The 14,497-nt window shown below is 33.5% G+C and overlaps 1 protein-coding gene across 11 annotated transcripts in view; it reads right to left on the bottom strand.

Annotated features, from left to right (window-relative positions):
• The window catches only part of LOC149212081 (MADS-box protein SOC1-like), a 405,207-nt gene that overhangs the window by 278,504 nt on the left and 112,206 nt on the right, over positions 1–14,497 (bottom strand). Inside the window, exon 1 of one of the 11 annotated variants that reach the window (XM_089390545.1) lies at positions 3,742–4,183. The exons of 8 other annotated variants lie outside the window; for them this stretch is intronic. In XM_089390545.1, the coding sequence (XP_089246671.1) occupies positions 3,742–3,923 (182 nt within the window). In that variant the 5' untranslated portion in view covers positions 3,924–4,183. Of the gene's footprint in view, positions 1–3,741; positions 4,184–14,497 lie in introns of those variants that run through there. 2 more of the 11 variants (XM_089390553.1, XM_089390554.1) reach the window with 2 other exon arrangements.

Raw genomic sequence — 14,497 nt, 5'->3', positions numbered from 1 at the left:
ATTGATGACTGGACAAAAGATTTTTTTCCCATGCATTATCTTTGTTTTCCACTCAACTTAAAACTTAGGTTTTTTGACATGGATTTAGATTCAAGTTTCTAGGGATTGAAACATACTAATTTCAGCAACCATATAACATGAAGCAAGGCATCTAGGTCAAGAAAACACTAAACATAAAAACATTAATGCAAGAATTCATAGGGATGACCAATGTGGCTATCACATTTGTCTTTCTCATTTTTCAAGTTCTCTGAACTTTTACATATTGTACATGAGTTTCCACAAGACATTCAAGTTCCCTGCTCCCAACATCAAGCAATGTGGAAAAAATTAAATAATAATGACTTCTATTACCTACTCAATATTGAACTAAATTCTTATTAATCATCTTCTTAATCTAAAATATAAATATAATCTCTTTATATAACTAAATCATTTTATATTTATTTTTAATAAAATTATAAAAAAATTATTAAACCTATTAAACCAAAAATACCATTTCTACTTTATATAATTTTATTATATAATAAAATATATCAAATAATAAAATGTTTTATATATGTTTTCAACAAAGTTATAAAAACTTGCAAAACCTAATAAACCAAAAGTACCTTTTATATATGACCAAAAACACCTTTTATATAGTTATTATTAAAAAAATTATAAAAAATTGTCAAAAATTATCAAGTAAAAAATGATTTAAAGACCATTTTTACACTCAAACTCTTTATAAATCTTGTTGTAAATTAAAATTCATTAAACTCAGATTCCTTGCATTATTACATATCTAACCGCCAATAATAAAATGTCACAACTTCTTTAAATTACTCATACCAATTAACGAGTATAAAAACTATGCATTATATTATATTATATTATATTATATATATATATATATATATATATATATATATATATATTTAAAAGTGTAAAGAAATTAAAAATATTTATAATAAAAGTTTCAAAAACTTTTAATATTGTTATTATCATAAAGGCACCATTTTCTCATTAAAAAACAGAAATTATGCAACGTATAGTTTCTTGAAGTCAGTGATTATGTTTCCTTGCTTCCTATCCAAAATGATATTGCCTTGTGCCGTTTACAATAACTTCAATGAGTGTGGACCATTCTGCCTATAATGTCCCCATCATTAGGTTCTAGAGAAATACTGCTTGATATGTCTACTGATGTTAACGTTATTTGTTAAAAAAGAAACGCAGTTGATATGAAGTACAGAAAATTTTCACCCATTGGTTGTGAGTTTGTTTGTCATCCTTTAATAGTACAAAATATTTTTGAATGATTAAATAATACATTTCAGCTTCCAAGTGAATTTTTCTAAATGATAAATGAAGCACCCTACAGAATTAGTGTTTCTGCAAAAGTTCGAAAGCGTTCAACTGAAAGCAACCCTTCTAAACCCTCTGGACTAAATAGGTTTGCATATATTCCTGCTTTGGTTAATGGGATGGAACTACAATGAATATATGACGGAATTTAACATTACAGGAATAACCCTAAGCCACTCAGAAGTCGTAGAAGAAAGTCTGCGCTAGTCAGGAAAGCATATTGTTGGTCCTAAATAACTCGATACGTTGACCGTCCACTGGAAACTCCACACATCCAAAATCCAAAGCAACCTCTGTTTGTCGGCGGACCATTCAGCACTCGACATTCTGATAGTTGTTCCCAAACGTTTCATTGATTATGTATATCTGCGCATGTATGAAAAAATAGAGAGAGAAGTCGAACCTTTTTCCCAGGTAGGGTATCAGGAAACAAAGGTGTTGGGCCTAAAGAGCTCAATAAGTTTGTTCTGATCGGGTCTAAAGAGCTCGATAAGTTTGTTCTAAGGACCATGCATCCATGAGAAAACCTAGACATACGAAATCCGAAATGTCTGCAGGTTTATGGCCACCAGGTCATTTAGCGAATCAGCAGTGGACATCCAGATAATTATTCCCGAAACATTTTATTTATAATTGTATATCAGCTATCGTGTGAACAGATAGAGAGAGCAGTCGAACCTTCTAAAAGAAATTGGCATTGACCATACATACCAGGGACTGGAGATTTCATAGAGCTTTCCTATGGGAGAGAACTTTGTTTGGAATCGAAGATTTATTACAGAACTTCACTTGAAATCCAAGATTTATTGGTTGTTACGAGAAGTTTAGAGTAAATCTCTTATTGGTTGTTAAAAAAAAGTTTAAAAAAAAGTTTAGAGTAAATTTCATGGATGTTTAAGACGGATTTTTTGGAATGTCTTAAACAAATTTCAGGAGCACAAAGTTAAGTGGGAATATATTTTCAAATTTCACAATTATGAATAAGATCATCTTTTCTATTCATTATTTTTGTATTCCAGCAGTTATATAACCTTTAACACAAGTGATGGGTTTGTATTCAAGTTTCTATTGATTCAAATATTGTAATTTGAGTAATAACAAGACAAGAAGTAATGTCAAAACATGAAATGCAACATTTCAAAGGGCTGATCAGTGTGGCTAGCAGAGTTGTCTCTCTTTTTTCAAGCCATCAGAGCTTTTACATAGTGTGCCTATCATAGTTGTCTTTCGCTTTTCTCAAGTCATCTCAGGTTTTACATACATGGGCTTTCCTGAGAAATTCAAGCTCAGTGCTGACACCATCCTAACATCAAGCATTATTGGAACAATTAAATGTTAATAATTTGGATTTGGTATTTAATGGCTAAATAAATTCCTATTTTCAATACACCTGTAAAAATCCCTAAAGCAAAACGATATTTTACTCATATGAACAACCAATAATAAAATGACAAAACCTTCTTTAAATTAATCCAATCTGATCATTAGGTTTTAAGGCGATGCTGCTGGTAAAGTCCAATGAACAAGAAATGCGGTGGATTTGAAATACACAAAATTTTGACTCATTGGCTGTGATCTTTGAAGAGTAAAAGAGATTTTTGAATGATTAATCACTAAATTTGAGCTTCCAAGTGATTTTTTCTAAATGGTAAACGAACCACCATACAGAACTAATATTTCTGCAAAGTTCAAAGTGTCGAACTGTAAGCAAATCCTCTAAACCCTCCGGACTAAATAGGTTTGAATATATTCCTGATTTTGCTAATGGAAGGAAGTAAAATGAATATATGACTGAATTTAACATTACAGGAATAACCCTAAGCCACTCAGAAGTCACAGAAGCAAGTCTGCACTTATCAGGAAAGCATATTGTTTTTCCTAAATAGCTCAATAAGTGTACATCGACGACAGAAGCGTCCACTGGAAATTCCAGACTTCCAAAATCCAAAGTAACATCTGTTTGTCGGCGGACCATTCAGCACGCGACATCCTTATAGTTATTCCCAAACGTTCATTGATTATGTATATCTCCAAATGTGTGAAAAAATACGGAGAGAAGTCGAAACTTTTTCCCAATCTGGAAACCAAATTCTTGTGCCTAAAGAGCTCGATAATTGTTCGAGGAACAATGCATCCATCAGCAACCGTAGACTTCCAAAAGCTAGACTTCCAAAAGCTAAAATAACTGTAGGTTTATGGCCGGACCATTCAGCGGTCAACATCCAGATAATTATTCCCAAAACATTTTATTGATTATTGTATATCAGCCATTGTGCGAAAAGATAGAGAGATTAGTCAAAACATCTTATTGATTATTGTATATCAGCCATTGTGTGAAAAGATAGAGAGTAGTCGTAACTTATAAGAGAAATTTACATTAACCACACATACCAGGTACTGGAGAATTCATAGACCTTCCCTCTGGGGGAGAAAACAATAACTCCCAGTTGGGCATCGCAGAGCACCGACAGCTCGTAAGCTTTCTTCAGCAATCCATTTCTGCGCTTAGAAAACGTAACCTGCCTGCTGGTCGCGCTCTCGATCTTTCTCATCTGTGTCTTTCCCCTTGCCATCCTCCTCCTCTCCAAGCAGGCAAATCAGAGACTATCGTGTGAGGGTATATAAAATAAAACGAAAGGAGATAGAATAGGGTTCAATAGTGGCTTCTATAACCAGCTATTGAACCTAGACACTCCAAATACAATACGAAGACGAGGAATACTACGATTCTATTCGAAAATACTGATAAGTCAATAATCTGCGTCTCTCCCGTTGAAGTGCGGCCCGCGGATAGAGTACTGCTTCACCCCTACTCTATTTATAGCTACTAATAGAGGGATCTAATTTACCAGTCAATATTATTTAAATTTTTTTGTATAATTATTTATTTTTTATTTTTTTAAATTTAAGATGGACAACATCCCGCATTAATCTCTAGACTCAATAAGTATCCAAACGTACTCTACGGAATACAGTACCAAGAAAATATCAATTAAGGTCGACTCATCTCTGTTTCTGTACTAATTGTTCACATCGTTCACGTGATACGGAGTACCTATGGCTAAAAATGAACTAAAATATACTCTACGTATGGCTTCAAACCAACAAAAAATTCTTCTTCCAACGCCCATGTGTCCCTGACCTGTGCCGTCAATATGTTCGATATCTGAATAAAAGCTATGGGAGTCGTCTGAGAATTGGGGACTGTTAAAAAAAAAAAATAAATTTAGTAGAGATAGTGTTTGAATAATGTTTTTGAAAGTGGAAATAAATTTAGTACCATCAAAAATATGTATCACAGTTAAAATTTTAAAATTTAATAACTATAAATTAAATTTACCAAAATTTCAAATTTTAACAACTATAAATTAAATTTACCAAAATTTTAGATTTTATCTAAATATTATAAGAATTTAATAACTGTCCGGACAACTCCAACTAATTGGACTACGCGAAAGCGATGCGCGTCAGAATAGCGCGCTTTTTCCGTATCTCCTTCCATATCCATAAGTGAGATATACGTATAGCGATCACTTCTTTGGAAGTAGCAGTAGTTTCATAGGAGAGACGAAAGTAGTTTTTGTCTATTTCAGCATCATCCGTGTTACCCTTTCCAACATCATCATTTATGCTCCTTTAGTTGCAGTTAGTTCATTGGGTGTTGCTTTATGTTTTATCGAGGGTTTTAGGTTTCTTGTCGTATTATCGCTGGCCTCTGTTATGGATTTTATTTTAAATCAAAAGCCTAGAGAAGTTTCTATTTCAGTGTTTCTTCTGGTTAGATTTTTTCCATTTATGTAAATTCTTTGGACAATCCAAACAAGTCCAAATACTGCAGGAGCATCTTTAATGTACGGAAATTCTGGTATATTTTAGCTTAAATTGTTTATCTTTGAAATATGTAAATTATTTGGACAATGGAAACAATTTTAAATGTTGCGGAGCATTTTTAATATAAATATATATATATATATATATAAATAAGTTTTTCTAATATATAATTTATTTGGTCAATTTAAACAATCCAAAATGTTACAGGAGTATCTTTAATGTAAAAAACTATTTTTTTTCTACAATTAGAATACTAATTTCAAAATAAGGGTTTGCATTTATAATATCATTGTTCATTTTATGTCAAAAAAACCTATTTTTTTTCTACATTTAGAATACTAATTTCAAAATAAGGGTTTGCATTTATAATATCATTGTTCATTTTATGTAAATACAAAATGTTTCATTATAAAATGGAAAAAAAGAATCACATCAATCTCACTGCCAAAGTTTTGTTGCCACTAGCAATTTTGCCAGACATCATTTCATTTACACTAAGATATTTGGGCAGGATTTAAATTCCTAACATTAAATAACAAGAATGAAAGAGTAATGCAATTGGGAAGGTTTCAAGACTACAGGATATCACTATTGTCAGAGTTTGACAAGTTTTCTAATAAAATATTAATTTCATGTTGAAGAAGCTGAAAAGATAACCTATGAAAGATGATGTTTATACTTCCGCCATGTCAACCAAATAAGGAGAATAGATCATGATGTTGAATGCAAACCAACTAGATAACACTGATAATGTTTTGGACAATTCACATTCTTCAATCTGTGTATAAATCCTTTGCCCACAAATAAGCAAGGCACCTTTGACCTCTAAATGGAATTCCAAATGACTATGTAGTGGATCTAGTCAATAAAGGAGTTCATTATAATATTATTGTTCATTTTATCTCAATCCAAAGTGTTTCATTGAAAAATGGATAAAAAAGAATCACATCAATATCACTGTGAAACTTTTGTTGCCATTAGCAATTTTGCCAACCATCATCTTCATTTACACTATGGATGCTTGGCCAGGATTTAAATTCCTATCATTAAATACAATTCAACAATGGTCAAACAAGAATGAAGTAATGCAATGTGAAAGGTTTCAAGACTATGGGATATCACTATCGTCAGAGTTTGACATGTGTTCAAATAAAATATTAATTTGATGTTGAAGACACTGAAAAGATACCCTATGAAAGCCCATGTTTATACAAATCGTTTGCACCTTTAACCTATAAATGGAATTCTAAATGACTATGTAGTGGATCTTGTCAATAAAGGAGTTGATTATTGTTATTACATAACTATGGTGCTTTAGGCTTCAATTTCAAGTGGAGAAGAGGCTCCCTGCACTGAATTTGACATTGCATGAAGAGTGGTTGTGGTGGTTGGTTGTGCATTGGTCCAAAATCTATAACAAAGTTTATCATCTGTTGCAAGACTGCCAAGAGCTTGGGGATGATTTGATAATAGATATCATAAAATTTGGATGATTTAAATCAATTATAGACAACTTGTAGTAGTACATTAATAATTTTTGATATGTTATTTTGTAACAATGTTTGTTTTCTATTGAATTGCAAACCCTACCACTCGTCTGTCTAACACTGAAATTAATTTTATTCATAGAAATAGTAGAGTAATTTATTCATGTGTATGATATCACATGTGTGTAGGACATTACTACATCAAATAGTATTGAATAAAGTAGAATCTGAGGGGATTCAAACAGTTACAACTAAGGGAGGAGCACTGGGTAGGATCATCAAATGGAACTGCATGGACCCTGAGGAGTGCAGAAGTGTATGTTCTATGCACAGCAACAAAGAAACTTCTCAAAGACAAGACAATGTGTTGAAAAAACATTAGTATTGCTATCAAGGAGAAAAAATCATTGCAAATGGAATTGCAAGTGACTAAGTGTGTATTCAACATGGAGGAATAGATAGCTCCAGTAGAAATAAAATGTATTAGGTAGATGTTACAAGAGAAGACAATTTAAGTAAACTTTTTGTGTAGACATTACAAAAGTACATTGCCATGATATTATGGAGTGGATGAGAAAATTCCAAGTTGAAGAAGATACGAAAAAGTCATTTGCAGAAAATGGAAGCCATAGAGAAGGCTCAATAAAAATAAAGAGGTAATAGGAGAAGTCCTTTGTGAAATGAGAAGTTCACAGAAGAAATGTTGCAAAATATTAAGAAAAGGATAAGTCATAAAATTGGCTAGAAGAGATGTCCACCAAAGCATGATGGTGAAAATGAGCAATGAAAACATGCTTCCAATTTAAGACAAGACGCAAAAGAAGATTTTGAACTCACAAGAAAGGGGAAGTTGTGATTGAGGACAAAGATCGTGATTGTGATGAAATTATTCTGGGGAAGGATATGGAAGGATAGATTGTGACAATCAAGTAACAAAAGGAGAGGATTGTGGCAAAGAGCGATGCTGCAAAGGAGATAAATGATGCAAAAGTGAATGGTCTTGCAACAATGAAGTTCTAAGTAGGTAATGCTACAGAAAAAATAGGTGTCACTAAAGAGTGCACAAAAGAAGGAGAAGTTTTCATGAAACATTGGAAGGAAAAGACTGAGACACATAAGTTAGTGCAACATATTTAAAAAGCAGTGGTGAGTTACAATCTACTTGATAAATTCTATGTGCAAACCAAAGATGTGTATTTCGTGGTGACGAGTGTTGCAACAAAAGTTGTTGTTGTAGTAACGAAGTTGCAAGGAAACGAGGTTGGAAAAGTGCAACTATAAGAGATGTAGGTGGAAATCCTTGATTTAAGCTAACTTTTATGTTGATTTTGTTACAAGTAAAATGGAATGTGAAACAACCAAAAAGAAAGTGCACCATACTTCATAGAATAAACAATAAGCATGTTGTAGGAAATGATGTAAATATGATGTTGAGCAAAAGTTGTTCAACTACAATGCCACAAGGTAGTAAAGTAAGGTTGAGGATGAATAAGCTGAAGAAAGGCATGAAATATTCATGATGGAGAGGTAGTTCCAGTGAGGAGTTGATGCGAGAGAGTATAGAACATGAAAGATCATAGGATCAAGTTGACGATGATTGCACCAATGGACAGGTTGAAGTTAAAGCAAAGCATAGTAAATTGAGACCTAGACAACAAGTAATAGTGGTGTTTATTGAAATAATATTGAGGGTGTAAATAAGGGAAAAAAAAAAGAAACATGTTGTAGAATGCTCCATTTAGGGGGTTAAATGTGAAGAAACTAACCACATTGGGAAACATTTATAAAAAATTCCAAATGTGGATCAATTTCAAAAAGTAGGGAAGGAAATGCCAAAGAATTTGAGGATGGAAAACTAGCAAGAGATGGTGGAAAGATGGAGTAAAAGTGTGAAAGGATAATTGTAATGTAAAATTATAGAGGTATGCTTCACAAAGTGGCAAAAAAAATCAAATTCATAGGAGGACAAATGAGTAGTACAGGGAAAAAAATAAATGACATATACTCGAAAATGTTGTTTTATCAATAATATTGTTAGCAAAATCCTCACATTTTCCAACCAAGGTACTGTAATTCAAGACCACCCCAAATACAAAAAATTATCTTACACATACCATTTATTTTAACTAGTCCTTTTAAGGATTCACTTAAAAGTAGACACTTGCACCTATAATATTCTAATGAAGTTCATGTGGATGTAGATACACTCCAATATAAAAGAGATAGCATTAGAAAATAAATAAAGCTCATACTTCTTTTGATGAAAGCATTTCTAGTGATTTTCCACCTCGCAAAATATGTTGTTCATTTACACCATAAAAGCTCAAGAATGATTGAAACTTTCATATTGTGTTATGGCCAAATAATATTGATAGAGAAGAGGAGTCTTGTAAGTTTGGAAAACATGGGATATGATGACCATAACACCTTCGTATACTTTCATGAGAAATATCAATTTGATGCGACAAAGATTAGGAGATGACCAAGGTAGTCACAAGGATCATGTTTGGCGTTCAAATACATCAACAAAATAAGGATAATAAACTTTGTTGTGGAATGCAAACTAGTTAGATGACATTGGTATTAGTAGGGACAATTAACATCCCTAAAATTGTGTGTAAATCATCTTCCAAGGAATATGTAGGGTTCCTTTTATCTTTGAGCAACATTTTTATTAATTGCATAGATGTTGTAGTAAATAGATGCATTTTTCATTGTCGTCACAAATGTCCAAGCATTCTTCATTAAATTTGCAAGGAGTTGGTGCGTTACTTTCTCTCTCAAATTAAATTCGCTTGAGAAGTCATCGTGGTGGTTGATTGTGCATAGGTAGAAATGCTATAGAAACCTATGTAAGTTGTTGTGATACGCCAAAAAATTATCCCACAATATAATAAAATATATTAAAAATATTGATGAATATTTCCATTATGTTTAAACCGATTACAATCTTAGTAGAACTTTGTATTGGAATTATGTATTCAAGCATTTCTAATATGTTGTCTATTTGTGCAAACTTCCACTTAAATTGTACATTATTGTCGTTATATGCTTAATAAAAGATTTGAGTTTGTTCTTACCAACAATGGATAAATTACATTATGTGTATCTAATATTGTAGGGTTTCCAACCTCAATGCAATACCAAACAATGCACCAATGATTGTACAACCATTGTAGTGCAACCATTGGTGTATGCCCTTTATCTATTGATTGAGGATAGTGGAGCTAAAAAAAAAAAAAAAGAACACTGCATATTCACTACAACTTCAAAGTGTTGAAAAATCAAGGGCATCAAGTATTAGGTGATTTGTCTTCTTATGATAATTTCCTGTGAATGAATTTTACTTTCTTAGATTAGGATCTTCTCTTCATTATATTACTAGTGTTCTTCTTCAGCAAACAACTACCAATGCATAAACCATAAAGTGACAAGAGACACAAAATATAGGCTATCAACCAAGGTGAGAACCTCTCCCACTTGAGAGGAAAATCCGAATAAATTCTTCTTCTTATAGAGAACTTGGTTAACGAATACCAAGACCAAGACCCTTGACCTATTTGTCTCTCCAATACCAAGTCACATGACTTTCTTGATGAGATACTTCCTTTAATCAAACTGATGGCTCTTTCCTCCTCCTTTGGTAAATGCAAGTCAAGTTGTCTGCACTTCAAAAATTTCGGTCTCTTTCCAAAGAACTATAGTCCATACTTCTATAATTTCACACGTGTGAGGAGAAAAAAAAATTTGGAGATGTCTTTGTTCCTTCCTATTCTTGAGGATTCTTCTAAATGAACTCTGCTAGAAGTGGATATGATAAGAAGATACTTTTTGAGGTCAAGAAAATGTAACTAGGTTCGGTCTTCATGACATTGTAATTATGATTTTTGTAAAATGAATTTATTATTCCTTGTTGCATGGGTTTCGTGAGAAAGAAGTTTAATTTATAGATGGCTCCCATTGAGAGCCTTAGGACTCAATGTCATATATGTAATGAATATAAGTCTACCTAGTAAGTAGATTAGCCCTCCAAGAACAAGCACAGTCCTCTTGAAAAGAGCAGCAAACAAAATGATGTCAAACGCAGTCAAGTTGGCCAACAAAATGATATGAAAGAACAATCAGGTTAGCTCAATTAAGGAGACATATCTATTCAAGTCGGCTTACACACAGGACATACCACTATATATACCCAATAGGGTCTACGCAAAAGTGAAACAAGAGAGCTCAAATTTTCTCTATGATTCTTCGTGGGTATAGTTACAGGGTCTCAAACTATTCAATGATAATTACAGTGAGTAAGACCTCGCAATCTCAAGAAGGTATTAGTTCTTCGGATAGATAACATAAAGAGGATCTCAACTCAGTCTTGGTATAATTGTGAAGCATATATCTAATAGTCACACATTCTGACATGGCATACAACCTCGACATTCTTTCTGAGTAAACACACAATCATTGTCTTAATATATCAGTCTCGGCATAATTACAGTCGTTAAATAATGAATCCATATAGGTGAGGATAGCTTTTAGATAAGAGGAATCACCTGTTATAGAGTTTTAGTGAACCCAACATTTTGGACTACAAAGTGAGTCCATCATTAGGGGATGCGTCAATAGATAATTACAGTCTCGGCAAAGAAGGATCACGATGTCTCAGCGTATGTGTTATGATGAAGTTACTCAACCGTAATACTCTGTCTCAGCATACTAAACAGTCCCAGCATACGTATGATAATAAAGATCTCATTGCATGAAGAAAAACACAGTCATAGACCTGGCATACATATAATGAAGTTGTTGAACAATGACACTCTATATGAGAAAGAATTTTGGATGATGGTGATCATGATCTCATTTATGATACTCAAGATCATAATCTTAATAAAGATCTCGACATTGAAGTAGTATTGGCCTTGATGTTGCAGCAATAATGATGATCTCAACAATGCAGTAAAGATGACTTCAGTGTTGCAGCAGTAATGACGATCTCAATAGTAAGAAGAGGATTGATGTCTTATTCTTGGAGTGGTCTAGAAAGCCAAGAGTCATGATCTTGGTATTTGTCAATTGGAATCTCTATAAGAAGAATTTTAATGCGGGTTTTCCTCTCCAAGAGGGAGAGGTTTTGGCCCTAGAAGAATGCCAACTTCTTGTCTTCCTGTCTCTTTGTTTTGAGAGCTCTTTGATGAACTAAAGAATACACACTCTAATAATAATAAGGGAATATGGAATAAGAAGAAAATTGGAAAAAACCTCAAATAGTTATCATGCTAAGAATAATCTCATTAACTACATTTTCCCTAGATTCTTCAACATTTTGGAGACTCTTTCTTGCACTGTTATGGTACTGCAAAAACCATAGTGTTCTACCATATATGTGGAGATATTAACCCAAAGACAAATCGAAACAATTCGGTCTTCCTTTCTTCCTTCTTGTTGATTATAGTGTTGCTCTCCTTAGTTGTTCGCACTCCTTCTAACCACAGACCATTACCGAATTCTAGACCACCGAAAATACTTCTCTGAAATTTTTTTCTGACATGGAATCTGAATTGCCCTAATTATAGTTGTTTCCCATGCTAATTAGCTAACTTGACAATAGGATGAGCCAACGTGTCCATTTCAAATATTATATTATTCTTTCGTAGCCGACTTGAAGGAGGTGATTTTGTCCTCGTCTTGGAGGTCCTTCTTATAGTTATTATGACTCAAGAAAAAATGTAACATGCCCAACAAGGGTCCTTCATACATGACATAGATTCAAATTGACTTTTATGACTAGATGACAAATTCCAAATGTTGACAAAGGGAGCCATCACTAAAAATTAAATTCCTTGCTCATGAATCCCATTAGACAAGCATTACAATAATAATTTTTTTTTCTTCTTTTCATGAATTACATAAAATCACAATTACACATGTCATTATGAAAACCAAACCTAATTACACTTTTCAACATACCCTCTTAACTAGGGTGGTATTCATAATGTTACTTGGCCATTTTTAATCTGAAGAATTTCTCATAAGAAGAGTTGAATTGGTAACCCATCGATTTAGCATCATATAAACCAACATTGTTACATAACAAGGCCTTAACTAATAGCTCTGTCTCTCCATGAGATTTGAGCACAATGTAGAGGATACCAATTATTTATAGACACCATCATCATTGTCTCTCTCAAAAGATACACCACCTAGGTTCTTAGGGTGTGTTCCACCAGGACTATTCTTATATTCGATTCCCAGTCCTCAAAGAATATAGGTATTCTATGACTACTCTTATATTTGATGTCCTAAATCATCCTCAAAGATTATCAGCTGCCATATGTTTTACCCAATCCTCCATTCTATATTCCCAAGTGAAGATAAGAATGATGTGTCTACGTTTCCATCTTAAATAGAGAGTATATATCTATTCCAATAAATGAATGTATTCATTCCTATGGAAGGAATGTACCTAAGCTCCCTCTTGGGTTAGGAATTTCCAAGCTTCTTCCAAGTAAGAAACATGTTCCGAGATTGCCTCTTAATTAGGGAACTACAACAGCTCCTCAGGTGGATATGATGTGACAACTAGCTACTTGAAGAACTTCTCACGATGTCATGAACTAATTTTCGTTATCTATGAGTCTTCTTGTTTGGGACTTCTACATAGCGCACTAACCATCCATGAATCAGCCTGTCATAATCGGAAAGTGATCCATTAGTCCATTTCTAGCCTTCCTTCATGGCATGTTGCTCCCTTCATGCCATGTTTACTTAAGGATCTCTCATCCTACTACATCAGCATCGATGGTCGAAGACATCCATAGATCTTCCCTCCACAACCCTGCATAAACCCATGTAGATATTTGTTCAAAAATAAAGTAATGAACATTAAAATCAGCATTGTATTTGTGATGGCCATTCATCATGACATCTTCTAGTTTGCATCAGCATCCTACATATCTATCAACACATCTCCCAATGATATATATTGTCAAGCGTGTCCTTCTTTTTCAGAGTCCATGAGAGCGTTCATATCTCCCATGGAAATATTGTAGTCAAATCTACTTGGTCTTTTGGATGTTGATTTCCTCTAGCATTGTTTCATATTCCACGATCTCTTCCTTTCTTTCTTCACACATTTCAGTCCTAGGAGCTTCCAATAATAGGACCTCAATTGTAGTCAGCGCTTGCATACTTCATATGAGGAAATTTTATGTTCATTTAATCTAGTGAATGTGTGACGCATACATTCCTACATCCTTTTGAGGGAGGAGATCATTTCTTTTGATAATTCTGTTAAGATAAAGCATTGCACCCCCATGACATGACTTCCACGATATCAAATGTAAGTATACATACCTCATTTTTCCTTTGGGTCTTCCAAACATCCTACAACATCTTCCTTTATTGAAAGAGATTCAATGATCGGTGAGCCTTTCAATGAAGATTCCATCAGAGAATCTTGAGGATCTAAAGTATCCCCATCAGTAGATGTTTCCTTTTGACATATGTATGATGAACCTTGAACTAGATGACCTTACCACTTATGTTTCCAATAAGATTCCTAAGAGTTGTATCCTTGACTTCCATAGATTCTAACCATCTTTCATGCTTCTCTATGATGATGTTCTAACCTCTTGCTTTCAAGGCTTCTATGATGCTTTGATGCATCCAATTATTTTACTTAGTCAATCATGATAGCCATATCTTACAACAAAAGACTTAGGAACTTAAAAAGAGCTCATGTGAGGAATACTATCTCAATATTGGAAATCTATTACTTCCTCGGATTTATTCCTTTCATCTTCCTCCACATCCTTGCTGATGTGGGCTTCTTC

The sequence above is a fragment of the Pinus tabuliformis genome, chromosome 1_1 (assembly GCF_031772625.1).
Source record: "Pinus tabuliformis cultivar Carrire ecotype Pingquan chromosome 1_1, CPIR1, whole genome shotgun sequence".
In the NCBI taxonomy this organism is placed as follows: domain Eukaryota; kingdom Viridiplantae; phylum Streptophyta; class Pinopsida; order Pinales; family Pinaceae; genus Pinus; species Pinus tabuliformis.
Note: the sequence above shows the minus strand (reverse complement) of the source record. Positions and strands in the feature narration are given on the sequence as shown.